This window comes from Jaculus jaculus, chromosome 13, assembly GCF_020740685.1.
Source record: "Jaculus jaculus isolate mJacJac1 chromosome 13, mJacJac1.mat.Y.cur, whole genome shotgun sequence".
Classification (NCBI taxonomy): Eukaryota; Metazoa; Chordata; class Mammalia; order Rodentia; family Dipodidae; genus Jaculus; species Jaculus jaculus.
In genome coordinates this window covers 18,651,814-18,678,813 of record NC_059114.1, presented here as the reverse complement: position 1 = coordinate 18,678,813, position 27,000 = coordinate 18,651,814, and the positions used below count along the sequence as shown (strand labels likewise).

The window sequence follows — 27,000 nt, the reverse complement described above, 5'->3', positions numbered from 1 at the left end:
GCTTGCCTATAGCATGCACAAGACCCCAGGTTCCATGCCTAGCATTGCAAGGAAGAAAAAAAATAAAAAAGGAAGGAGACATTTGGAAGTGATGGGAGCTCCTTTGACATAAGCGAGGGGTGGGCAAACGAGAACAGTCTCGAAGGGTAGCGTCTTTTGAGGATCACAATGCTGACCACAGCGGTAGCTGGGAGCTCGGCTCAGCTAGCAGAGACTCACTTCTGGCACCTGCTGTTCCTGAAGAAAGCGACACGTCTGTAGAGTGAGTTTGTTTTCAGTGGAGGAAGGTTTTCAAGCTATTCTACAAAGTCCACTGTCCTCCTGAGGACCATGTCAAAGAGATGGAGGACGTGATGGGCCCCATGGGAATCCTCTGGCTTATGGTCTCCTTAATAGCATTCTTTTCAGGGCTGGAGAGATGGCTTAGCAGTTAAGGTGCTTGCCTGCAGAGCCTAAGAACTCATATTCGAATCTCCAGGTCCCATGTAGCCAGGTGCAGTGACGCAAGCGTGCAATGTTGCACATGAACACAAGGGGGCGCACACATCTGGAATTCACTCACAGTGGCTAAAAGGCCCTGGCGTGCACATTCTTTCTCTCTCTCTCTCTCTGCCTCTTTCTCTCTCAAAAATAAAATGATATTAAAAAAAAGGAAAAAGCTGGGCATGGTGGTGCACACCTTTAATCCTAGCACTTGGGAGGCAGATGTAGCAGGACTGCCGTGAGTTTGAGGCCATCCTGAAACTACACAGTGAATTCCAGGTCAGCCTGAGCTACAGTGAGACCCTACCTTGGAAAAAAAAAAAAAAAAAAAAGGAAAGAAAAGGAAAAAGAAAAAGGCAAGGAAAGGCCTTTCCTTTAGGAAAGACACAGCTCCATGCTAGGTGCAAAGCTTGGAGAACCACACATGGTATGGCTTTCAGATTTTATTATTATTAATTAATTAACGAGAGAGAGAGAGAGAGAGAGAGAGAGAGAGAGAGAGAGAGAGAGAGAGAGAGAAACGGGTGGGCCAGGGCCTCTAGTCACTGCAAATGAACTTGAGACACATGCACCACCTTGTGCATCTGGCTTTATGTGGGTACTGGGGAATCGAACCTGGGTTGTTGGGCTTTGCAGGCAAGCGCCTTAACTGCTAAGCCATCTCTCCAGCCCTTCATTCCTTTTTCTGCATAGTGCCAAAACTGTGAAACTGTACAGGGCAGTACTGCAGCTTGGTGCCTGGCTATCCTCCTTTCTCAACCACGGCTTTGGACTACCTGTTTCTCCTAAACCCAGTTAAATTTTTTTTTAAATTTAATTTATTTATTAGAGAAAGAGGCAGATAGATAAAGAGAGAGAGAGAGAGAGAGAGAGAGAGAGAGAGAGACTGGGCACACCAGAGCCTCCAGCCACTGCAAAGGAACTGCAGATGCATGTGCTACCCTGTGCATCTGGATTACATAGGTCCTGGGGAATTGAGCCTGAGTTCTTTGGCTTTGCAGTCAAGTGCCTTAACCACTAGAGCCATTTCTCCAGGCCTCTCTACCCCCAGGTGTTTTTTTTTTTTTTTTGAGGCAGGGTTTTGCTCTAGCTCAGGCTAACCTGGAATTCACTCTGAGGTGTCAGTGTGGCTTCGAACTCACAGCTATCGTCTTCTACCTCAGCCTCCCAGAGTACTGGGATTAAAGGCGTGCACCCCAGGCCCCGCTACCCCCAGTTTTAAGTGCAGAAAGAATTCCACGCATTATGAAGGGCTGCATAGTAAATTCCTCTGAAGTGACATATTTCTTCATGAAGAGAAGAGAAAGACTCAGGAGGTCTGGTCTGAGAGAGCAGAAAAAAATTTAAAAGGTCATGTGACCACACCCTAAGGTTATAGGAGCAATAAACAACTGTAGATGGCCGACTTTGACCAATGTTAAACAGCATTTGAAACATTCCCTAGACTGACCAAACGGGCGTGGTGGATCGAGCCTTTAATTCAAGAGCTTGGGAGGCAGAGGTGTGAGTTCCAGGTCAGCCCCGGCTAGAATGAGACCCCTTCCTTGGAAAAAAAAAAAACAAAACAAAAAACAACAAAACCAGACACACAAAAAATTCCCCCCTGGGAGGAAGGAAACTCAAAAGATGCAGGAAGTAAAGTCTAAGTAAAAGGCTGCAAGACGCCAGCCCAAGAGGACATAATGGGGAGAGAACTGCTTGGGGAAGAGACTCTCACACCAGCCCAGCTGGGGTCAGGCTGTGCGGGCTCTCCAGAGACACAGCCTCCGTGAGCCCGTCACCCACGCTGGGTGGGGGGTGGCTTTTCAGTGATGTCACCCCTCACCCTGCTCTGTAGGTAACTCCAATGACCTCACTGGTTCACCCCAAACTGGTTTTGGTGCAATCATACTTTGGTCGGTCACTTGTGCCCTCTCTCTGGGGTGGACAGATACGTGTTTCCATGTCCCCAGGGAAAAGGCTTTTGGCAATAGGGAGGGTAAGGAAGAGGAGCCTGGGTCTGGCATGCCAACTCACCCGCAGTCTGCTGAGGAACACGCCGGCCTCCTCCTCCGAGAGTTTCCCCTGCTGGGTCATGATGCGCTGGACGGCTTTGAGGACGTCAGCGGCCATGGTGACATCCCCGCAGACGTAGATGTGGCCTCCCTGCTCCTTCAGGGCCCGGTACACAGGCTCGGCCAGCTGCTCCTGCAGCACATCTTGTACGTATTTCTGCCAAGGAGAAGGAAGGGGCTAGGCCGCGAGAGACTCCTCCACGGCTCAGGACGCCCCCTCGTCCCAAAGCAGTGTGTCGCGGGGCCTTGCAGGAAGAGAGCTATTTTGTGACATGATCCCAGGAGACAGGGCGCGAGGGGCTGGAAGGGTGGAACAGGGCAGGTGGGGGACGCAAGCCCTAGGGTGTGAACGAGCTGCTGCCGGCTTCGGGCAGCAGAAAGTTGACTGTCGTCTGGGGCCACACCACCCTGAACGCACCCGATCCCCTCTGACCTTGGAAGCTAAGCAGGGTCGAGCCTGGTTAGTACTTGAATGGGAGAAAGTTGACTAATGAGGGTCCTCTAGAGCTGGGGCGGGGAGGATGCTCCCAAATTGGTCTCTGGAGGAGCATCCCAGGGGCACTGGCCATCCGCTACCCTCGCCCAGTGGCCGGTGGCCATGACTGTGGTGTTGATGTGTGTATGTTTCCAGGTGTGGCCTTTGGCCCTGAAAGGTACCGAGGCCGGGGTGCCAGAGGAGCTCAGGAATGACGTTTGGGCACTGGGCAGGGGGGGATAAGGTGAGAGGAGGTGCTGTCAGCGCACACCCGTGAAGCCCACTGCTGCTGCAACAAGGGTGGTAGCAAGGGGTGGCACCCGGGCACCTCAGACCGCCTCTGGAGAGTGTATGCTCAACTTGTCAGGAAACGCACCCGGGCATGCTGGCATAACACCCCACACGGCTGCCAAATGCCCACTGCCCACTGTTCTCTGAGTTGCCTCCTCGGCCCTCAGGTACCCTGGATCTTCCCACAAAGCAATAGAAAGAACACCATCCTCTGGCCCACGTGCATTCTGATCGGTCCTGTTATGAGTTGTTAAATATTATTTTCAAAAGCTCCAATTTCATTTATTATTTATTTGTGTGGTGTGGATACATGTGTATGTATGTTTGTGTTTGGACACGTGTGCGCATACATGTGGAAGGCAGAGGACGACCTTGGATGTCATCCTCTGGAATACCGTCCAGCTCTTCCTTTAAAAAAATATTTTATTTATTTGAGAGAGGGAAAGAGGCAAAGAGAAAGAGAGAGAGAGAGAGACAGACAGAGAGGGGGGGGGGGAAAGAATGGGTGCACCAGGGCTTCTAGCCACTGCAAACAAACTACAGATGCATGCATCGCCTTGTGCATCTCTGGCTTACGTGGGTTCTGGGGAATCAAACCAAGGCCCTTTGGCTTTGCAGGCAAGTGCCTTAACTGCTAAGCCATCTCTTCAGCCCAGCCACGCAGCACTTTCTGAGACAGAGTCACTCATTGGCTTGGAGCACATCAGTTAGGCTAGATGGGCTGGCTGGTGAATTCTGGGGATCTTCCTGTCTCTACCTCCCTAGTGCTGGGGTTACGGGTGTGTGCCACCATGCCTGGAATTTTCATAGAACTGAACTCAGATCCTACAGAGCTGTTTCCCCAACCACATTTAAAAAATATTTTATTTATTTGAGAGTGAGCGAGCGAGCAAGCGAGCGAGAGAGGAAGAAACAGATAGAGAGAGAATGGGCACACCAGGGACTCCAGCCACTGCAAAGGAATTCCAGATGCATGTGCCACCTTGTGTGTCTGGTTTATATGGGTACTGGGAATGGAACCTGGATACTTAAACTTCACAGGCACGTGCCTTAACAACTGACTCATCTTTCCAGCCCCACATTATAATTTTTTTTGGAAACAGTTCTCATTATGCATTCTGGCCTGACTTTGAGCATACTTTTGCCCCCAGCCTCCCTAGTGCTGGGATTATAGGAGTATGCCATCATGCTCAACAGTTTTTATTGTGATTAAAGACACACAGTGTATAATGTACCATGTGTTAAACATACAATTCCGGGGCTGGAGATATTCCTCAGTGGTTAAGGCACTTGGCTGCAAAGTCTAATGACCAGGGTTTGATTCTCCAGTACCCACGTAGAGCCAGATGCACAAAGTGGCACACTCATGTGAAGTTCGTTTGCAATGGCAGAAGGACCTGGCAAACCCATTCTCTCTGTACTTGCAAATAAGTAAATAAATAAAAACAAAACATAAAATTCAACTCACCTGTAATCCCAGCATCCTGGAAACCCAGGCTGGAGGATCACAAGTTCAAGACTAGGCTGGGCTACAGAATGAGTTCTAGGCCAGCTTGGACTGTGTAGTAGACCCTATCTCACAGCAAAATAAAACAAAAACTGAAGTGTATATAGTTCAGTGGCATAAAAATCCAGTTGCGGGCTGGAGAGATGGCTTAGTGGTGATTAAGATGGTTAAGGTGCATGCCTGCGAAGCCTAAGGACCCAGGTTTGATTCTCCACGTCCCACATAAGCCAGATGCTCATAGTGGTGTACGCGTCTGGAGTTCATTTGCAGTGGCTAGAAGCCCTGGTATGCCCATTCTCTCTCTCTGACTGTAATAAATAAATAAAACATTTAAAAAATGATCCAGTCACAAAGTTGTGCCACCATTACCACTATCTAGTTCCAGAACTTTCTTGTCATTCCAAATGGAAGCTCTTTTTCCACTAAGCAGTCCCTTCCCATTTTCTGCCTTCCTCTAGCCCCTGTCAACCCATAACTGGCTGTGGGATCATAGAACATGGGCTGTTTGGGCTGCAGAGATGGTTTAGTGGTTAAGCACTTGTCAGCAAAACCAAAGGACCCAGGTTCAATTCCCCAGTACCCATGTAAAGCCAGATGCCCAAGGTTGCCGCACACATCTGTAGGTCATTTGCAGTGGCTAGAGGCCCTGCCGCACCCATTCTCTCTCTCTCTCTTTCTATGTGCCTCTTTCTCTCTCACTCTCTTTCAACTAAATAAAAACAAAGTAATACGGGCTGTTAAATATTTTTTTAAGAGATGACCCCTCTCCAGGCCTTCTGAGCACAGAGGATTCACAGAGGGGAATTCAGAGAGGGGAGAGGTTTGTGAGACAGGATGTGCATATGTGTGTGTGTATATGTGAACGTGTGTACACACTCGAGCGTATGCCAGTGTGAGCTGAATTACCTTTGGTCTGTCGGGCTCCCGGGAGTAAGCCGTGTACAGTTCTCGGAAGACCCCCTTGTTCTTGGCCTGCAAGGTCTCCTCCCTGTAGATGTGATCTATCTTGGATTGCCGGCACCCGAAGACCAGGACCATGGGGCAGGGACTCATTCCTGAGGACCAGGAAGACCCCCACATCACCAAAGTTTCTCATGCCTGAGTGGCGGTTCATGCATCTACAGGGGCCGGGGTGCTGGGACCTCAGGTGTACTATGCAGACAGAAGCCCGGGTACGGGGGGGGGGGGTGTTCAGACCTCTGAAGACCTTCCTTCCCCAGTCTCGCTCCTTCCTCCACCCCCAGCCTACTCGTGGTCTCTGGGAAGCAATGCTAAGAACCCAGACTAAAGTGAGACTTCCTGGTTTAAGTCACAGTTCTGTGTGACTATAAGCCACTGACTTTACTTTCTAAGCCTCAGTCTCCTCAGGTACAAAACAGAAACCCATCTTTCCCTCCTCAGTATTCACAGGGGATGGGTTCTTGGAGACCCTCCCCACCACCCTCCACTGGATACCAGCAGCTGTGGATGCTCAAGTCCTTTATGTAAAATGCATAGTATTTTCTAGAACCTTGACACATCTTCCATGTACTTTTAAACCATCTTGAGGACTTATAATATTGAACACAATGCAAATAATATATAAATATAGTTGTTATGTTGTACTGTTTGAGGAAAAAAATGTCTGTGCATGTTCAATACAGACTCAATGTTTTTCTTTGAATATGTCTGCTGAGCAATTGGGTGAACTGTGCACATAGCAATGGCTGATGTAGACCGTGAGCTGGCGGCAGTAGCAACAGCCACCTCATGGGGGCGCTGTGAGGACGGTGGGGAAACTGAACCTGGTACTAAGGCCATCCTTTATGAATGCTAGCTGCTGGGAGCAGTTTCCTGCGACTGGTTTTTCTTGTACTGCCCTCTGTCTTCTCTCTATCTCTCTTTTTTTCTAGGTAAGAGTTTTACTCTAGCCCACGCTGACCTAGAACTCACTCTGTAGTCCCAGGCTGGCCTTGAACTCACAGCGCTCCTCCTACCTTGGTCTCCCTAGTGCTGGGATTAAAGGCGTGCGCCACTGCGGCTAGCTTCTGCCTTGTGTCTTGCTATACTCCTAACACCTAGAACAGGGTCATAGTTGCCCACTTACTAGATGCAACAATGTGCTATGGTGGCAGGCTTTCTCCTCCCAAAGCTGAACCGCCAAGCCTCCCACAGCAAGACCTGCGCTTGAAAGATAGTCCAGGGGACGGTCCCATGAACGTGCCTGTTTGAAAAGGACCAGTGCCTACCCTTCCAGAGTTACCGGGCCTTTTAGCAAGGGGACAGTGTAGGGTCCTCTTCCCCGCTGTCAAGAGTCCAGTGACTGCTGGGTCACACCCACCTTTGTGTTGAATGTCGAACTGTCGCTGCTGCCAGAAGCTTCGGAAGGGGGCGATGCCGGTCCCCGGGCCAACCAGGATGCAGGGCACCTGGGGGTTTCGGGGTAGGTGGAAGCTGGGGGCGCTGGACAAAGAAAAGAGAGTCAGGAGCCTTGCCGGGTTCAGCTGCACCCCATGTTGGGAGATCAACTCAGGCCAGGCAGCCACCGTGGGGGGATGCCCTTGAGTGGGGCCAGGGAACTCTCTTTAGGGTGGGACTCCGAAAACTCAGGGGACTCCAAAAACAGGACGTCACTGGAGGTTGGCTATTGCTTCATTCCCTACCTCACATGGTCAGGCAAGGCCATAGGGCAGAGATGGACTGGGCTAAAATGGAGCTTCTCTATGGTTTACTTACTTATTTTTATATTTTATTTGTTTATTTGAGAGAGAGAGAAAGAGATGGAGGCAGAGAGAGAGAGAGAGAATGGGCACACGAGGGCCTCCAGCCACTGCAAACAAACTCCAGGTTGGACAGAATCCCCGGGTCTGTAAAGTCCACGGAGGCGGAGTGTCCTCCCGGTCCTCACCGCAGCCCCAGCACGCCATGCAGAACAAGTACTTGGTCACTGTTCATTGCCTTAACACTTGCTCAGCCGGCTGCGTCACTCTGTCCCATGATCCCGTTTCCCTAACAACTTGGAGTGACGAAGAACACTGGTCCCCGTCCTGCCTCTCCCTGCCATCTGTCTTGACTCTTAGTCTGGTCCATTCACTCCAACGTGTGACATCAGCCTGCTGGCCCGAAGGTCACCGGCCTCTTCCCGTGCGTGTGTGTGTGTGTCTCACCCTCTCACGAAGCAAGGCACCACTTCATCAGTCTGTATCCGGTTGAGCCAGGAGGAGCACACGCCATGGTGAATTGGTCCTTCTCCATCTACTGGGAATAAACGAGTGATCTGTTTCAGCCACTGCCTCGCCTCCCCCACCCCAACCTCTCCACCCCTCGCCCCAAGTACAGTATGTTTGCAGGCCAATGCTAAGTTTGTGCCTTGGAATTCTGGGACTGAAGGGGAAGCGGCGAGCTGGGTGCACCTGCCCTGGGTCTGGAGAGCACCGAGGGGTGACATTCAGATCCCACCCACGTCAGGGCCTTGGTCAAGGTGCTCTGAGCGTCTTGCTGCTGGGATCCTGGTCTGTGCCTGCAGGAATTGCACGTCTGGACTGCTTTATCAAAGGAGGAAAACAGGGCTGGAGGGATGGCTTAGTGGTCAAGGCGCTTGCTTGGCAAGAGGGGCATCAGCCCACTTGTAGTCTAAGAACCCAGGTTCAATTCCCCAAGCCCCATATAAGCTGGATGCACGAGGTAGGATATGTGTCTGGAGTTCATTTGTAGTGACCGGAGGCCCTGGCACACCCATTCTCTCTCTCTCTCTCTCTCTCAAATAAATAAATAATTGAAGGAAAATATAGGGGCAGTTTAGGTGTAACTTCCTCGAGCCTCCACCAGCCACATGTGATGCAGCAGAGAGCTCCTCAGGGAAAGGTCTGGTGGCTTGTTCTAGGTATTTCTTAGGGTCCAAGAGGATATGGAGCACAGCCAATGGGTTCAACATGCACACCCCACCTCCTTATTTATTTTTCAAGGCAAGCCCAACAGTCTATCCTTTTTATTTTTTATGAGAGAGAGAGAGAGAGAGAGAGAGAGAGAGAATTGGCACTCCAGGGCTTTCAGCCACTGCAACTGAACTCCAGATGTGTACGCCCCCTCGTGCGCATGTGTGATTGTGCCCTTGCGTCCTCTTGCGCATCTGGGCTTCTGTGGGACCTGGAGAGTGGAACATGGGTCCTTAGGCTTCTGAGGCAAGCGCCTTCACCGCTGGGCCATCCCTCCAGCCCACACCTCGCCTCTTTTTAATGCTGCTCAGTCTTTTCCTCTTCCCCTGTGTCCTGCAGGGATCTGACCCGCGGGCAGTTTAGGGGGAGACCTCCGGGGGCCTTGGGGGGGGAGCAAATGCAGACCCGGGGGCGTCCCCGCCCGCCTACCTCGGGTGTGGTAGGTCACGATGGCCACGGTGAGGTGCACCTCGCCGGGGTACATGTCCGGGGAGGAGCTGATGGAGTAGTAGCGCGGCTGCAGCAGGGACAGCTGCGTGAGGAGCAGGGTGGCCGGCGTCCGGATGGACGGGAACTCCTCCAGCACTTCCACCATGGTGGGGTTCTTGTCCCACTTCCACTCCTCGTACTCCTGCAGCCCCTGTGGCAAGGAGAGAATGGAGGCGGGCTCGAGGGGTAGCACCCCGACTTCTGGCGGAGCCCGCACGGCGCGCCAGGGGAAGAGTCAAACACAAGTGAGAAGCTCTGTGCTGAGCCAGGCTTGAGAGAGGTCCCCGAACCCCTCTGGGGATCAGGTTTGAGTGTGAAGTGTCCCCACAGGCTCCTGTGTTTGCACACTTGGTCTCTAGCCGGTGGCACTGTTTCGCGAGAGTTTGCAGAACCTTTAGGAGGAGGGGCCTGGCAAGAGGGTTACCCCCTCCCCCCCAACCTCCAGTATTTTTTTTTTTTTTTTTTATTCGAGGTAGGGTGTCACTCTGGTCCAGGCTGACCTGGAACTCACCATGGAGTCTCAGGGTGGCCTCGAACTCATGGCGATCCTCCTGCCTCTGCCTCCACGTGTGGGATTAAAGGCATGCGCCACCACACCCGGCTTCACCTCTAGTTTTTGACTCATCTGCTTCCAGATGGAGATGTGGTCAGCAGCCACATGTCCCCGCGGACAGCAGAGGGGCCACTTCTGCCCACCATGTCTTCACCACAGTCATGGATGGTGTCCCACAAACCGTGAGCCAACATAAACCCTTCCTCCTGTAAGCTGCCTCTTGCCAAGGTATTTGGCCACAATGATGAGAACAGTAATTAACATAGAGAGCGCTTTCTTTTCTCTTCTTTTCTTTTCTTTTCTTTTCTTTTCTCTTCTTTTCTTTTCTTTTCCTCTCTTTCTTTCTTTCTTTCTTTCTTTCTTTCTTTCTTTCTTTCTTTCTTTTTCTTCCTTCCTTTCTTTCTTTCCTTCTTTCTTTTGAGGCAAGCCCTTCAGACTGCCATTTAAAAAAATTTATTTTTATTTATTTATTTTTTATAATTAACAACTTCCATGGTAACTCCCTCCTAGAGGGAGCTATTTCAAAACATTGGGTCAGGGGCTGGAGAGATTGCCTGTTGGTTAAGGTGTTTGCCTGCAAAGCCCTCATGACCTGGGGTTTGATCCCCCAGGACCCACATAAAGCCAGATGCACAAAGTGGCTCACTCATTTGTTTGCAGTGGCTGGAGGCCCTGGCATGCCCAGTCTCTCTCTCTCTCTCTGCTTGCAGATAAATAAAGTTAAACAGTATCAGAACCATGATTTAACCAACAGAGCTAACCAGCTGGCTTAAAATACTAGAAACTATGACTGTAGCAGTTACCTTAAAAAAAACAAAAGAAACCTGGTTCAATTCAGACCATGGGAGTGGGTTGCTCAGAGGTCTGGAGGCACATGGCCAAGGAACCAGCAGATCTGGGGTCCGGTGAGGATTTGGTTTTCATAGGTGGCACTTGCTAACATATCTTCACATGACAGGAGTGGCCAAACAGCTCCCCAAGCCTCTTGTAAAAATCCTAAATTTCATTCACTGGGCTGGAGAAATGGCTCAGCGATTATGCGCTTGCCTGTGAAGCCTAAGGACCCCGTTTCGAGGCTCGATTCCCCAGGACCCACGTTAGCCAGATGCACAAGGGGGCGCATGCGTCTGGAGTTCTTTGCAGTGGCTAAGCAGCCCTGGTGTGCCCACTCTCCTCTCTCTCTTTCTGTCTCTTTCTCTCTCTGTCTGTCACTCTCAAATAAATAAAGATAAACAACAAAAAAAGTTTTTTAAAAAATACTAATTTCATTAATGAGACTAGAGCCTTCTAACTTAATCACCTCCCCCAAAGCCTTCCTTTTTTTCTTTTCTTTCTCCCTCTCTTAACTTCCCTCTTTAAAAAAAATATTATTTATTTGAGAGACAGACAGAGAGAGAGGAGTATGAACATGCCAGGGCTTCCTGCCACTGCAAATGAACCCTAGGCGCGTGTGCCACTTTGTGCATCTATCTAGCTTTATATGGGAACTGGAAAACTGAACCTGGGCTGTCAGGCTTTGCAGACAAGTGCCTTAACCACTGAACCATCTCTCTAGGCCTCCCCCATCCCTTTTTGCAGGGCCGGTGCTGGGGATTAAACCATATGTATGTTAAGCTACATTCCCAATTTGGGCCTTACCTCTTTTCTTTTCTAATTAAATATTTTTATTAATTTATCTGGGACACACACACACACACACAGAGTGAGTGAACAAGAGAGAGAGAGAGAGAGAGAGAGAATGAGTGAGCATGCCAGGGCCATTGGTCACAGCACAGGATGCCACTGGTTGGGAAGAACCACGAGGTGGCAAGAGTGTGTAAGGGAACTCCACCATTCACATCCCAGCAGACCAGGCAACAGAGACTGACGGGAAATGGGCAGGCTTAATATACCCACCCTCCAGGGGCCTGCTTCTTCCAGTAGGTCCCACCTCTCAAAGATTCTAGACCTTTCCAAAAACAGCACAACCAGCTGGAGACCAAGCACCCAAAGCACGAGCCCACAGGGGACAGTTCAGACTCACCCCGTGGCACCAGCCTTGTCTTAGGACTAGAGGCTGTGCTCCTGAGGTGTGCTTTCCCAGCCCCCAGCCTCACCAACTGTCCAGCTGCTGTGGGGCCAAGTGACCAAGAGCCCCAGTGGAAAACTCTTGAGTTGACCTTTACCTAAAACAGACCTCTTCCTGACCCCTACCTGAAACTGACAGTGGTCACCTGCGTTGGTGCCAGGTCTGGATTCCTGCAGGCCATTCCCAATATATGGCTGATGGGCACAGAAGGAACTGATCCGAGGCTAGCCCCTTCCTGAAGCTGTGGCCTTGACTCTACAAAGCTCCAAGGACCTTGCCTATTCTCTTTTCCTGCCTCCTCCCCTACCCTCTCCTTTTGTCTTCTTTTCAAGGGAGATCAGGTGTAAGTCTTCTTCAGTGCATGTGGTTTGCATGCATGGGGTACACACATGGACACACACGTATGTGCAGGCACACTACATGTGTTCCCACACGTATATGGAGGCCAAAAGTCAACTTCTGGTATCTTCCCCTATTGACTGCACCTTGTTCTTTTGTTTGTTTGTTTTTGGTTTTGGTTTTTCGAGGTAGGGTCTCACTCTAGTCCAGGCTGACCTGAAATTCACTATGTACTCTCAGGCTGGCCTCGAACCAACGGAGATCCTCCTACCTCTGCTTCCTGAGTGCATGCGCTGCCACACCCGGCTCCACCTTGTTTTTTAAATTTTTTTGAGCATTTAACTGAATAAGCCAACTTTCCAATTCCCCTTACTTGTTCTGTGTAAAAGTGAATTGTAAGCCAGGACGTTCCCACCCTATTTTCCCTCTCTTCCTTTTCTTGTGGTCAGGCCCTGTTCTGCAGTCTGACCATTCTCTCCTAGCCTTCATTGACTCCTTTTCCATTTCTTCACACACAGGTATTTCCACTAATAAAATTACTTGCTCACGGGCTGGAGAGATGGCTTAGCCATTAAGGCACTTGCCTGTGAAGCCTAAAGACCCAGGTTCGATTCCCCAGAACTCCTGTAAGCCAGCTGCACATGGTGGTGCTTGCATCTGGAGTTTGTTTTCAATGGTTAGAGGCCCCGGTGTGCCCATTCTTTCTCTCTTCCTCTCTCTCTCTCTCAAATAAATAAATGAAATTTTTTTTAAATTGCTTGTTCATTTATCCCATGTTGAAGACTTTTTGCTTTTAGGGGAAAAAATAGATTTACACAAATTGTACTTTAAATAATACTGTGCAGAACGCTCCCCATTCATATCACCCCCTTTCATGAGTTGCACATTTTAATCCATGTCATGAATATTCTAAAAGTAAAAAAAAAGTTTTTTTCTTAAGCTTATGATTAAAAATAATGGTCTGCTGTTCTTCCACGACCATCTGTTCCCAGCTCCCCAGTGGTAACCACTTAAACATCCCTAGCTGTCTGCTGCTGTTATTTTCCTCTTCCTAAATAACATGCATTTGCTGGTGAGCCTCTTCCTTGCTGCCCGCCATTCAGTCCCCGTTCTTGGATAGCATGAGAAGCAGCCTTTGCTGGGGGCTGCACTCTGGAAAGGAGACCCCGCTGGGAGGAGGCAGAGTGGCATGACCCTCCCGGGTAGGCAGGAGTCTCGGCACATTCATTCAGAGTGCCCAAGCAGGGGTGGTAAAGGCTCTGGGTCACCTGACCAACAACAGTCTCTTATAGCTAGCTTATATCTCTTTCTTTTCTGTACCAGAAAACCACAACAACAAACCCCTTGTTTTATTTATTTATTTATTTTTTTTGTTTTGAGGTAGGGTGTTGCTCTAGCCCAGGCTGACGTGGAATTCACTGTGCAGTCTCAGGCTGGCCTTGATCTCACAGCGATCTTCCTGCGTCAGCCTCCCAAGTGCTGAGATGAAAGGTGAGCGCCACCCACCACACTGGCCAAAGCCCTGAGCTTTTTAACTGGGGTGCTCTGAATTTCTCTGTATTATTTCTCTTCCAAGCATTCCAAGTAAATGGGTCAAGATGGAACACAGGGCCACAAAGGAAAGGCCAGAAGAGGGTTAGGAGAGCAATTTCTTTTTCTTTTACTATGCAACACTTCACAAATTTGCAGGTCATCCTTGCCCAGGGGTCATGCTAATCTCTGTATTGTGTCAGCTTTAGTGTCTGCGCTGCCAAAGCGAGTACAGGAAAGCAGTTTCTATGATGGCCAGGGGTCACTCTTACTCTGTCAGGCCTTAGAGCCAGGAAGCCGCATGGTTAGGGTTAGGCAAAATGGACGAGGAGCCAATATTGGTGGCCGCATGTAAAACAGCCATTGCCCGGGACTGCCCCCTGCTGGGGAGAGTTGGAAGAACAGCTCTCCAAAGTGTAGGCTGTTTGAACGATCCCCCCGACCCCCAACCCCTTCCAGAGGTTGTGAGAGGTCCAGGGACCCACCTTGCTGAGGACCAGTAGCCGCTGCTTCTCTTTCTCATTGGTGGCCAGAGAGGCGAACTGCTGTAGCTGCAGGGGCGTGGGCGGCGTGGTGATGTCCAGGTAGTATTTGAAGGCCTGGAAGATGGTGCAGGGCGGGAGTCGAGGCTCGTCTTTCCAGTTACTGATGACACCTGGCGAAGCACATTGAGGATGAGGGGTGAGCGGGCGAGGCTTGGGTTCCAGTCAGGACTCCAGGCCTGCTCTAGACTCATTCACTCTTCGCCACAGCGCTAAGGTGGTCACTGCTGCTATGATCTGCGGTGGTGAGCATGGGAGCCCAGAGAGCTGCAGGTCACCCATGTCACAAGCGTGAATTCAGGCATTCTAGTACTAGATCTGGGTCTAACTACTGTGTTGTTCTATGATCCCCCCCATCCACGGGTTCTGTACTCTGTGGAGTGTAGGGAGGATTGAAAATAGACATTTCATCTCTACTGAATATGTATAGACTTTTTTTTGGGTCATTATCCTGAAATGATACAGTTTAGTACTATTTATATGGCACTTACATTTTGCTGGGCATAGTAAATAATCTACGAATGATTTCAAGTGCGCATGAGGGCTGGGCGGGGATGGCTCAGCGGTTTAAAACACTTGCTTGCAAAGCCAGCCAGCTGGTGGTTCAATTCACCAGCACCGAGACAAAGCCAGATGTGCAAGGTGGTGCATGCATCTGGAGTTCCAGTGCAGTAGCAAGAGGCCTGGGCACACCCGCTCTCTCTCTTTCTCTCTCTCTCCCTCTTTGTAAGTAAATAAATTTGAAAAAAATTATTTAGAAAATAAAGTAGCCAGCCATGGTGGCTTTCGCCTTTAATCCCAGCACTTGGGAGGCAGAGGTAGGAGTATCGCTGTGAGTTCAAGGCCACCCTGAGACTACATAGTGAATTCCAGGTCAGCCTGGACTAGAGCGAGACCCTACTTCAAAAAACCAAAATAAAATAAAATAAAATAATAAAATTAAAGTATGCATGGGTAGTGTGTAAATATGATGCCATTTCAAATAGGGGACTTAAGCATCATGGACTTTGGTATCTTCTGGAACCTCTGCCCTATGAAGCCAGAGGAGGGTGTTTGGATTGCGCTGCCTTCACGTAGCTTCCATTCAGACACAAATCTGCCCCTCACTGTGAGTTCAAGCAAGCTCTGTTCCAACCCTAAGAAAGTGGTAGCGATAAGGGAGGCGTGTCTCTCCACAGTGGCTACTTCCCAGGGGAGTCTTGGGAAGGTATTGATTATATGCTACGTCCACACGCTACCCAGCTCCTTTGTAAAGACGGGTTGCCAGGTCAGGCCACCACAGCTCTGGTCCTGGGGTCCAGGGACCATCTGTGTCCACTGAGCTGAAGATGAAACATTACCTTTGAACCTTCCTCAAGCCCAGCGGGGTGGGCAGGCCTGTTAGTCCCAGCACTTACAGGCTGAGGCAGGAGGACTGACTTCAAAGGCCAGTCTGGGTTACACAGAGAGATTGTCAAGAAAAGGAAGGAAGGGAAAGAATGAGGGAGGGAGGAAAGAAGAAAGAAAGGAGGAAGGAATAAAGAAGGAAGGAAGAAGGTGATGGCTGCAGACTGAGTCTAGCACCGGGGGAAACTGGGATGCCTGCGCAGAGGCCACGCATACGCTACCCAGGGCCTAATGCTGCTGCGGCCCGCGCTCCCGTGCGCCCCCTGGCGACCCCCCACTCACCCAGCGCCTTGCTCTCGCGCGCCCCCTAGCGCCCCCACTCACCCAGCGCCTTGCTCTCGCGCGCCCCCTAGCGCCCCCGCTCACCCAGCGCCGTGTTCCGCTCCTCCAGCAGCTCCACCTTCACCATCTGATTGACAGGAGGCGCGTCCTCCAGCCGCTCGATGAGCGCCGTCACCAGGTCTTCGCGGTTGCCGGGGAACACGCCTAGGTGGTCCCCAGGCTGGTACTGCAGCTCCTGGTTCCCGTTGGTGTGGAGTCTCACGAAGATGGTTGATCGGCTGCAGGGAAGAAGGGGACGGTGGGGTCAAGGCCCCGGGGCTGCCCTGTCTCTGCTGGCCCAGGACGCCTGGAGCTGGGCCAGCAAGGCGTGTCCCACCACGCGTCTCTCCTGAGCCCATGGCAGAGGCAACGGCCAGGTCTGGGCTCTCATCATTGGGACCACAAGGCGTCGTCGATGTGGCTGTTCACACCCTTCTCCAACTCCTTCTTAGCCTCAAGCTCTCTGTGTCTTCTGTCTGACTGTTGCAGGAAGCTCTCTGGCTCACTCCCCCAGCCCTGAACTGACCTCAGGCCTCAGATGTATCTGCCCTGTTCTCTTTCCTCTGCCCCCTCGTCTCTCCATTGTCCATAGCATTGGTTACTTCCTTCTGGGACAGGCCGTCTGTCCATTTTGGCATCTCTGGTGCCTACCACAGCGGATGGCATGTACTAAGAGCACTTGTAGAACGAAGAAACCTGACTCCCAGGGTTAGCCTGTTGCTGGGCAGACTGCCCTAAGAACCAATGCGGGTCCTCCCAGGGAACAGCGCCCCACTGTAGCTACAGGCAGGGGTGCTCCATTCCCTGAAGTTCTTTTTCTCCTACAAGTGTGGGATCCACTCTGTTTTGTAAACGAGTCCCAATGTTGTGGCCGTAAAACCAAGAAGACCTCTGCTTCAACTCAGGTTCCTGTTAGGCACAAACTCAGTAATGCTAAAAAAAAAAAAAAAAAAAAAAATGGAGAGACTTATTTATAAAGAAAATCTGCCTGTCTAGTCATTCCCTTTGCATTGATTAAACAATGTTTCATTTGTTTATTTATTTCAGAGAGAGAGAGAGGGAGAGGAAGAGGCAAGTGGAGAGAGAGGGAGAGAAAATGGGTGCACTAGGGCTTCCAGCCACTGAAAACGAACTCTAGTTGCATGCGCCACCTTTTGCATTTGGCTTACTGAGGAATGAAATGAATGGGTACTGAGGAATGAAACCTGGGCTTTGCAGGCAAGTACCTTTTTTTTTTTTTTAAAATAGACTATTTTTTCGGGCTGGGGAGATGGCTTAATAGTTAAGGTGTTTGCCTGCAAAGCCAAAGGACCCAGGTTCCATTCCCCAGGACCCACAGAAGCCAGATGCACAAGGGGCACATGCGTCTGGAATTCATTTGCAGTGGCTGGAGGCCCTGGCGCACCCATTCTCTCTCCCTCCCTCCCTCTCTCTCTGTCAAATAAATAAACAAGTAAATAAAAATAAAAAAATAGATTTTTTAAAAGAGGCATGTTGGACTAATGTGAGTTCAAGGCCAGCCTGGCTCAAAAAAAAAAAAAAAAAAAAGCAATGGGGGGGCATAGATCAGTGGTAGAGTGCTTGCCTAGCATCTAGCATGAATAAGGCTCTGGTTCAATCCTAGTAACACCAAAAAAAAGTCATAAATAAATAAAAAGTAATTCTTAGAGTGTTCCCATTCTGACCCTTTAGCAAGGTGTGGCTCAGTTACACTGTGTTCTACATAATATTGCAAACCGTGGGCTCCGTGACATTTGATGAGCAGCATTTTTTTCACTCTGAGCTGCCACTGGTTTTCCGACCGGCTCCTTCCTTCTCCCTTGCCAACTTGGTCTCCAACATGAAGTTTCAACATTCCCCACTGTATGTAAATCACGCTTCAATAGACCCAGAGGACTTGCTATTTAGGGAGTTTTTGGCACAACCAAAAGCCCTTTTGTGATACAAATAGGCACCGTTATTAAAAATAGTTGGGCTGGCACGTGCTTTTGAGGGTATGTGGGGGGGGGGGAGCGTGCGTGAAGCATCTTCTTGGAGCATGGGCGTGTCTGTGTACCTAGGATGGTGGTGAAGTTGGGGGACCATACTTGTGAATTAACTTTTAGGAGTTGGGGCTCCTCTCTTTTTTGGGGGGAAGGTCTTATCCTCTCTGGAGCACTGGGGTTTATTTGCATGATCCGTCTTTGGTTCGGGTAGCAAAGACATCATCTTTCCCTCCGCTGAAGGTAGAATTACGAGTAACCATAGCAGCAGGGGGCGCTGCAAGACTTTAGAGTTGGGCGCCTCCCATACCAGCAGGGGGCGCTGCAAGACTTTAGATGTGGGCGTTTGGATTTGGGGGAAGGCTTTGAAAGAACTGCAAATCCTGCTTTCTTCCCGCACTCAAATCACGACTGGTAACAAACAGGGCCGCGGAGGACCCGAACTTGCTGAGCTGGCTCCCAGTTGCTTTCCCCAAACAGGGCAGATAAAGGGACAGGAACGGGAAGGTGGCTGGTATGCGAGCTGCCAGGTTCTACCCCAACTGGGATTTTCAGCCAGGGGCCTTTGCAAACAGCTTAACTGAGAATAGCTGGGTGAGATGACGGTCCGGTCCCAGCAGCTTGGACATCAGCAGTTTTATTTCTCAGTTTTGCTGGGGGTGGGGTGTTCTTCTAAGGGAAGGATACTTATTCCAGCATTTTCCAGGGATAGGGGTTTGAGATAGGGTCTCACACTGTAGCCCAGGCTGGCCTAGAAATTGCTACATAGCCCAGGTTGGCCTTATACTCTTGGTAATCCTCCTGCCTTATCCCTTGAGTTTTTCTTTCCATTCCTTCTTTCCTTCACACGTGTATGTGTGTGTGTGTGTGTGTGTGTGTGTGTGTTTTAAGATAGTTAGGGTATCGCTCTAGCCCAGTCTGATCTGGAATTCACTATGTAGTCCCAGGGTGGCCTCAAATTCACATGGATCCTCCTGAGTGCTGGGATGAAAGGCATGTGGCACCATGCCCAGCTTCTTCATGCCTCCCCCCCCCCCCAAAGTTTAGGATACATGGGCCATTGGGAAGTTCAAGGAGAGGCAGAAAAGGGCAATTTGGGGACAGTAGTTGGCTATTTGGATCCAGACTGCCCCCTGTGTGATGCATTTCTGCACACACACACACACACACACACACACACACACACACACACACGGCAGCGGATCAGTCAGGGACACAGATGAAATAACAGTCTGCTAACGTCCAGCCTTAAGCAACTAAAGCAAATATCTAACACTGCCATCCTTCCAGAAGAGTCGGTGTCTGCTGGGGGCTCCCAAGCTAAAGAGCTTCATTCTTTCAGCCCATGTTCACCGAGTCCGGGCCATGGCCCTAGGTACCAGCGGAGAGTGATGGGTGAGGAGGTTAGATTGCCTTTGTCTCACTTCAAGATCTCAGAGGCGTTTAGGAAAGTGGATGTGCGGGGGTAATGGGTTGGGCAGTGGGCTAAGTCAGGATGGGCAGGCGGCCTCTATGGTGAGCTGGCACTTGAACAAAATGAGTAGAGGGCACGCAAGGGTCCAGGACAGGGAGTTCTAGAAAAGGGGAAAATCCCATTGCCCATAGCCATGAAATGGGGTAGCATGTTTGCACAGGATAAAAACGGCTTTTCTTTCTGTCTTCCTCTAGTTTTTGTTTGTTTATTTATTTTGAGGTAGGGTCTTTCTGCAGCCCAGGCTGACCTGGAATTCACCATAGTAGTCTCAGGCTGGCCTCAAACGCACCGTGATCCTGAGCCTTGCTATGTAGGCCAGGCGGGTCTGGAACTCACAATCCTCCTGCCTCAGCTGAGATTGTATGTATATGCTACCATGACTGGAGGGGTTTGGGTCTGGCCTGATAGGAGGAAGATATTCTATTTTATTATTTATTTATTTGTCAGAGAGAGAGAAAGAGAGAGAGAGAGAGAGAACATGGGCATGCCAGGGGCTCAGACACATGCACCACCTTGTGGTTTATGTGAGTCCTGGGGAATTGAACCTGGGTCCTTTGGCTTCGTTGGCAAGCACCTTAACCACTAAGAAATCCCTCTCTTTCAGTGCGCGCACGCGCACACACACACACACACACACATATATATTTTTTTCTGTTTGTTTGTTTTTTCGAGGTAGGGTCTCACTCTAGCCCAGGCTGACCTGGAATTCACTATGTAGTCTCAGGGCAGCCTAGAACTCATGTGATCCTCCTACCTCTGCCTCCCGAGTGCTGGGATTAAAGGCATGTGCCACTACGCCTGGCCAGTTTATGTTTCTAAAGGAGTTCTTGGGCTTTTGTGTTTTTGGAAAATGGTTCTTCAAGAGACAAGCCCAGAAACAAGGGGATAAATTAGGTAGCTGTTCCAGTCACGCAGACCAGAGATGACCACAGGCCTGGTGGTTCACACCTATAATCCCAGCTCTCAGGAGGCTGAGGTAGGAGGAGCAATGTGAGCTGGAGGCCAGCCTAGCAAGTGCCAGGTCATTTTGGATTAGAGTGAGATCCTCCCCCAACAAAAAAGCCATCTCACCCCCCACCCAAAGTAAAAAGAATTCTTTAAGTCAGGTGTGGTGGTGCATATCTCAAAGCACTGGCTGTCTCCAGTGATTATCTTTTCTCCTGTTCAGGCACCTCTTTTTTTTTTTTTTTTTTTTAAAGGTAGGGTCTCTCTCTAGCCTAGACTGACCTGAAATTCACTATGTAGTTTCAGGGAGACCTTGTACTCACGGTGACCCTCCTGCCTCAGCCTCCTGATTGCTGGGATTAAAGGTGTGCACCACCACACCCAGCTCATTTCTCTAAATTTCTGCTTGTTTTCTTCTCTAAACTTCGCCCTCCTGAAGGATTCTTTTCAAGCCTCACATTTTCCCACCTCCAACTTTTAGGACTTCCTAATTCCCAGGCTGCCCGTTAGGGTTGGCTGCCCATTAGGGCTCCATTACCGTCTCTGTCTTGTGCCTTGTTTGCTAATTGCTGGGCGTGTGTTTAGAAACTCATTCCCAGGCCTGCTGGTGACTGTGGTCATTCTTCCCTTCAAAGTTGCAGGTCACCCTGCAATGGCTTTCTACTTCTTTCTCAGCACTTTGTCTGCAATTAAGGATCTCTAGTGGGCATGATTTCCATGTTCTGGTTTATGGCTTCTTGGGCCAAAGAGCCCAATTTGGACGTAGCCAGGGGGAAAATGGGAAAGTTATGCTTCTCCCACTCAGTTATCCGCTTCCTTCCCTCCCCCACCCCCACATAAACCTTATAAAGCTTGAAATGGCATTGAGCCCTCAAATAGGTAGTAAGTACTCTGGAGTCTGCTCTTAAAGAAACCAACCCTTTGGTACAATTTGGTCCTTTCTCTGCTAATTCACAACTAATTTTAATTCTATTTCAGCTCCTAAATTTGCTCACGATGTTCTTCCAGTAATCACCTTTAGACGCTCATCTTAAGCTTGTTGGGGACTATCTGTCAGTTTTCCTGCTGCTTATGAATGAGGCTTATCACACCCTGGTCTTTTGGTCTTTCATAGCTTGGGCTGAAAGAACTTTGCAGTGGTTCCTACGTCCCTTCTCTTCCAGTGCTATTTAGGTCATGGGATTTAAAAAAAAAAAAAAAGAAGAAAAGAAGGGGCTGGCTGGAGAGATGGCTTAGTGGTTGAGGCACTGGTCTGCAAAGCCAAAGGACCCAGGTTCGATTCCCCAGGACCCACGTAAGCCAGATGCACCAGGTGGCACATGCATCTGGAGTTTGAATGCAGCTGCTCCAGGCCCTGGCCCGCCCATTCTCTCTCTCACAAATACATAATAATTTTTAAAAACTGTTACAAAAGGGAAAGAAGATAAATATGTCAAATATGGAATCTCTCTACTCAGAGGTCATTATGTATAGAATACTGCATTTAGTTAATTATTTGAAGATGTGAGTTGCCACATACATTAATTAATTAGTTAATTAATTAATGTGTGAGGACCTATGAGAGCCCTGGGGCTCTCTATCCATCATGTGTTTGGAAAAGCACACAGAAGCAAGCATGCTAGACTTGTGGGTGACCTGATCTAGGATGAGCAAGGAAGAGAAGTGGGGGCCCCGTATGATGCTCTCTGCTTGACGCCCCTCATTTATAATAGTTACAGCCGCCTGATGATGTGGTTGAGGCCATCTGTGTGGTCATTTGGTACCGTGGTGACTCTGGACTCTGGACAGCAGTCAGATAACCAGGTCACTGTGACCCTGAAAAAATTCACGGGCACTTCTTTCTTGTCATTTCTCATATTGAAAAATGTGAGGGATCACAGGCGCTATCCTGGGCTGGTATGGGGGATGACAGGAGCTGTGTGGAGGGCTCGGAGCAGGGAAAGCGCTAGACCAAGTACCAGCTATCGTTGCCGTGTTATAGCTGAGGGAATGGGAGCTCAGAGGACCTGAGTGACTTTACAAAGCTCCGCAGACATGGGCTGTGCGTGTGAGACCTGGGGTCAGTGTCCAGGGCTACGAGCTCTTTGTACGACACTTTGCAAAGAGCCAAGGACGGCTGCAACCGCAAAGTGAAAAATGTTCCCTCTAGGCCTAGAGAGATTACTTAGAGGTTAAGGCACGTTTGCCTGCAAAGGCAAAGGACCCAGGTTCAATTCCCCAGGACCCACGTAAGCCGGATGCACAAGGTGGCGCATGCATCTGGAGTTTGTCTGCAGCAGCTGGCGGCCCCTGGCGTGCCCATTCTCTCTCTCTCTCTCTGCCTCTTTCTGTCACTCTCTCCCTCTCTCTCTCTCAAATAAATAAATAAAAATTAAAAAAAAAATCCCCTTCAATGGAGGATCAATGAAAGACAATCATTAATGCTAAAAAAAAAAAATTACTTTTGGAGTAGAGAGGTGGCGAGTCTTGGTTTGGTTTTGAGAAGAGAGACGTCTAGAAGCTAAGCGTGTGGGTGGGAGGGATGTAAGGACAGCGGCTGCAGTCTCGGTGGCATTAAGCACATCCTGTTCAGATAGGTGACAGCAATAATAGCCCTGGCACACTGGCAGTGGGGATCACATGACCTCTGCTGCATGGCGACCAAGTCTGAGAGCGACATTTCCCGCAGGGCAGTGGGTCCTGTGACTCAAGCCCAAAGCGAGGCAGCGGCCGGTGCGCTGAGTCACTCATAAGTCTCTCACCTGGCAGAGACAGCTTTGTTTCCAGTGTTGCTGGAAAGGCTGCGAGTTAGGAAGTTCGATAGCCTACTACTGGCCTCTGTTTCACCCCCAGTACTGCCATGAAATGAGCACAAGAAAAACCACACACACACACACACACACACACACACACACACACACCAAACCTGGGCGTGGTGGCGCACGCCTTTAATCCCAGCACTCAAGGGGCAAAGGTAGGAGGATCACGGTGAGTTTGAGGCCAGCCTGAGACTACAGAGTGAATTCCAGGTCAGCCTGGGCTAGAGCGAGACCCTACCTTGAAAACAAAAAGATAGGGCTGGAGAGATGATTAGCGGTTAGGCGCTTGCCTGTGAAGCCTAAGGACCCCGGTTTGAGGCTTGATTCCCCAGGACCCACGTTAGCCAGATGCACAAGGGGGCGCACGTGTCTGGAGTTCGTTTGCAGTGGCCAGAGACCCTGGCGCGCCCATTCTGTCTCTCTCTGCCTCTTTCTCTGTCACTTTCAAATAAACAAATAAGCATAAAAAAAGAAAAACAAAAAGATAAACTGCCTCATACTAAGATAACATGCTTTATATTAGACATTATGATATTTGGCTATGTGGGGTATTAAGGTCATTTATAACAAGATATTAAAACATAGAGGAAGCTATGTAGGGAGAGACAGAGCCTCTCATCATTCAGTAGACATGTAAGAAGAGTCCAGGTAGGAGATATATAAATGGTTTTTCAATGTAAGGCCTCACTCTAGTCCAGGCTGCCTTAATTCACTAAATAGTCTCAGGGTGGCCTCGAACTCACAGTGATCCTCCTACCTCTGCCTCCTGAATGCTGAGATTAAAGGCGTGCATCACCGCGCTCGGCTTAAGGGAGGAAGTTTTTTTTTTTTTTTTAATATTTATTTATTTATTTATTTGAGAGCGACAGACACAGAGAGAAAGACAGATAGAGGGAGAGAGAGAGAATGGGCGCGCCAGGGCTTCCAGCCTCTGCAAACGAACTCCAGACGCGTGCGCCCCCTTGTGCATCTGGCTAACGTGGGACCTGGGGAACCGAGCCTCGAACCGGGGTCCTTAGGCTTCACAGGCAAGCGCTTAACTGCTAAGCCATCTCTCCAGCCCAAGGTAGGAAGTTTTGAAGCATAGAAAATCACCCACAGAGAGGAACTGCTTCCACTAAGCCATTTCTGCTGGAGGTGCTGGCGGGCATGGGTCACTGGTCAGAGCCTCTGGAAGCCAGTTCCCTCTCTCCTTTCCCCGTGGTATTCCCTCCTCTGTGCGTCCAGCGGGGAGTGTGGTGAAGGGGAGGCAGGACCCCCACAGAGGACCCAGCAGCAAGGGGAGTCTGTGGCAGTCACGATGGTGGGGAAACAGGATGCCCGCCCATCTGTGGGGTCAGAGAACTTAGTTCTTGCTGAGGCAGGCAAGAGCAAACTCTGGCCCTTCCTACCTGGATTTAGGACTCTGTAGGTTTTGACGGCTGAGCAGTCTAGCAGCGGACACTCGCTTTTTGTGGACGCTGGAAAGGCCTGCAGAGAGAGAAACAATGGGCTCAGTGACAGGAAGAGAAAAAGTGGTCCACCGACAGGCATGGTGGCTACACCCTTAGTCCCAGCGCTGAAGAAGGCCCCCGGGTAATAGGAGTGGAGGCCAGGTGACAAAAGAGTGTAAACACAACCTTTTTGTTTTGTTTTGTTTGTTTTTCGAGGGAGGGTCTCGCTCTAGCCCAGGCTGGCCTGGAATTCACTCTGTAGTCTCAGGGTGGCCTCGAACTCACAGCCACCCTCTTACCTCTGCCTCCCAAGTGCTGGGATTAAAGGCGTGTGCCACCACGCCGGGCAAGTATAACCTTTTAAAATTTATTTATTTATTTAAATTTTTTTTTGAAATTTATTTATTTATTTGAGAGCGACAGACACAGAGAGAAAGACAGATAGAGGGAGAGAGAGAGAGAGAATGGGCGCGCCAGGGCTTCCAGCCCCTGCAAACGAACTCCAGACGCGTGCGCCCCCTTGTGCATCTGGCTAACGTGGGACCTGGGGAACCGAGCCTCGAACCGGGGTCCTTAGGCTTCACAGGCAAGCGCTTAACCGCTAAGCCATCTCTCCAGCCCAAGTATAACCTCTTATAAAATAAAATAATAAAAGAAAAAAGTGGTCCATAAGACCTCGCCAGCCTCCTCTACCCACACTTCTTTCTACCGTCCTCTGGAGTGGAAGAGAAGGGGCGGATGAGGACTGTGGATCCAGAGCCGAAAGTCAAGGTGGTTGATTTAAGTGGAGGCGGGGATGGTGGGGAGGGCACGGTGTGACACTACAGAGGAGGTTCTGAGTTCATGGTCCACCCTGTGTTTGGGGGGGCGGGGGGGGGCAGGACCACGGCCTGTGCGCTCGTGAGACTGGTGCTGGAAAGGGACCCGGGTGATGCAGCCACAACCCCAAGCACTGGTCAGCAGTGAGACCTCCTGTCCTGTCCTCCCCGGTGTCGCCAGCCACCCCACCGCCCCCGCCACCCGGGGAGGACCGCGGGGCACCTTGCGTCAGCTCTGGCGCCTCGGCCACGTAGGTGAGGCGGAACTTGTTCCTCTTCCAGCTGCGGTCGTTACTGATGAGGGAATTGTTCGCCTTCTCGATGTTGACGTCATCCCCCACGCAGAACACGTCACAGGCTGCCTGTGGGACACAGATAGCATCTGTTGATCTCTTGCAGCCCAGAGAGGCTTCCTCCCCAAGGGCCCCAAGTCAAGGCATATTATGTCTCCCTGCTTTCTGCCCCGCCTCCTTTCCCTCTTCCCTAACTCCCTCCATCCACTTAATCATTCAGCCACCCACCACCCATGCATGCACCCATCCATCCACTCATCTACCCATCCAGCCAATATATTTTATTTATTTATATGTTTATAAGCAGATAGGTAGATAGACAGAGAGATAGCCGAGAGAGAGAAAGAGAGAGAGAGAGAAAGAGAGAGGGAGAGAGAGAGAGAGAGAGAGAGAGAGAGAGGGAGAGGCTCTGATGCACCAAACACATCTCATTTACTCCTGACCACAGGACCTCACCTTCATTTAAAATAGGACCTAAAATGACATTTATTCCTCAAATCCAACATGCACAAAGGCTTAAATTCAAAGTGAAAGTGAATCCCATAGATTTCACAGCCATCTCCCTGAAGAGTCCACATATTATTTAAAGATAGAATAGATTGAGTATCTAGATACAGTTTTTCTTATTTATTTATTTATTTGACAGAGAAAGGGGAGGGGGGGGAGAGAGTGAGTAAGTGAGAGAGAGAGAGAGAGAGAGAGAGAGAGAGAGAGAGAGAGAGAGAGAGAGAATGGGCGCGCCAGGCTCTTCAGCCACTGCAAATGAACTCCAAATGCATGTGCCCTCTTATGCATCTGGCTTACATGGGTCCTGGGGAATCAAACCTGGTTTCTTTGGCTTTGCAGGCAAGTGTCTTAATGGCTAACCCATCCCTCCAGCCCTTCCCCCCCTTTCTTCTGGTTTTGCGAGGTAAGGTCTCACTCTAGCCCAGGTTGACCTGGAATTCACTATGTACTCTCAGGGTGGCCTTGAACTCATGGCAATCCTTCCTACCTCTGCCTCCGGGAGAGCTGGGATTAAATGCATGCACCACCACGCCTGACCTTTTTTAGTTTTTTTTTGAGGTAGGGTCTCTCTCTAGCCCAGGCTGACCTGGAATTCACTATGTAGTCTCAGGCTGGCCTTGAACTCATGGCGATCCTCCTACCTCTGCCTCCCAAATGCTGGGATTAAAGGCATGCACCACTACACCCAGCTTGGATATGGTTTTTATTCTTGGCTAAGCTCCTTTATTTGCTCACATTAACGATCCTAAGAATTACTGCTTAGAAGTACTTTAAGTAATTGTTTTGAGCTAAGATCTG

At 50.0% G+C, this 27,000-nt stretch overlaps 1 protein-coding gene and 1 pseudogene across 3 annotated transcripts in view; both read right to left on the bottom strand.

Annotated features, from left to right (window-relative positions):
- Nos1 (nitric oxide synthase 1) overlaps positions 1 to 27,000 on the bottom strand; it is a 138,494-nt gene that overhangs the window by 5,351 nt on the left and 106,143 nt on the right. For 2 of the 3 annotated variants that reach the window (XM_045132966.1, XM_004664148.2), the window contains 9 exons: positions 25,626 to 25,764; positions 24,543 to 24,621; positions 15,998 to 16,191; positions 14,189 to 14,358; positions 9,154 to 9,364; positions 7,957 to 8,044; positions 7,131 to 7,252; positions 5,717 to 5,865; positions 2,500 to 2,694 (listed from right to left, as the gene is read on the bottom strand). In XM_045132966.1, coding sequence (XP_044988901.1) covers positions 2,500 to 2,694; positions 5,717 to 5,865; positions 7,131 to 7,252; positions 7,957 to 8,044; positions 9,154 to 9,364; positions 14,189 to 14,358; positions 15,998 to 16,191; positions 24,543 to 24,621; positions 25,626 to 25,764 — 1,347 coding nt within the window. Of the gene's footprint in view, positions 1 to 2,499; positions 2,695 to 5,716; positions 5,866 to 7,130; positions 7,253 to 7,956; positions 8,048 to 9,153; positions 9,365 to 14,188; positions 14,359 to 15,997; positions 16,192 to 24,542; positions 24,622 to 25,625; positions 25,765 to 27,000 lie in introns of all 3 variants that reach the window. The other variant, XM_045132965.1, reaches the window with a different exon arrangement.
- LOC123454333 lies at positions 13,833 to 13,932 on the bottom strand (annotated as a pseudogene).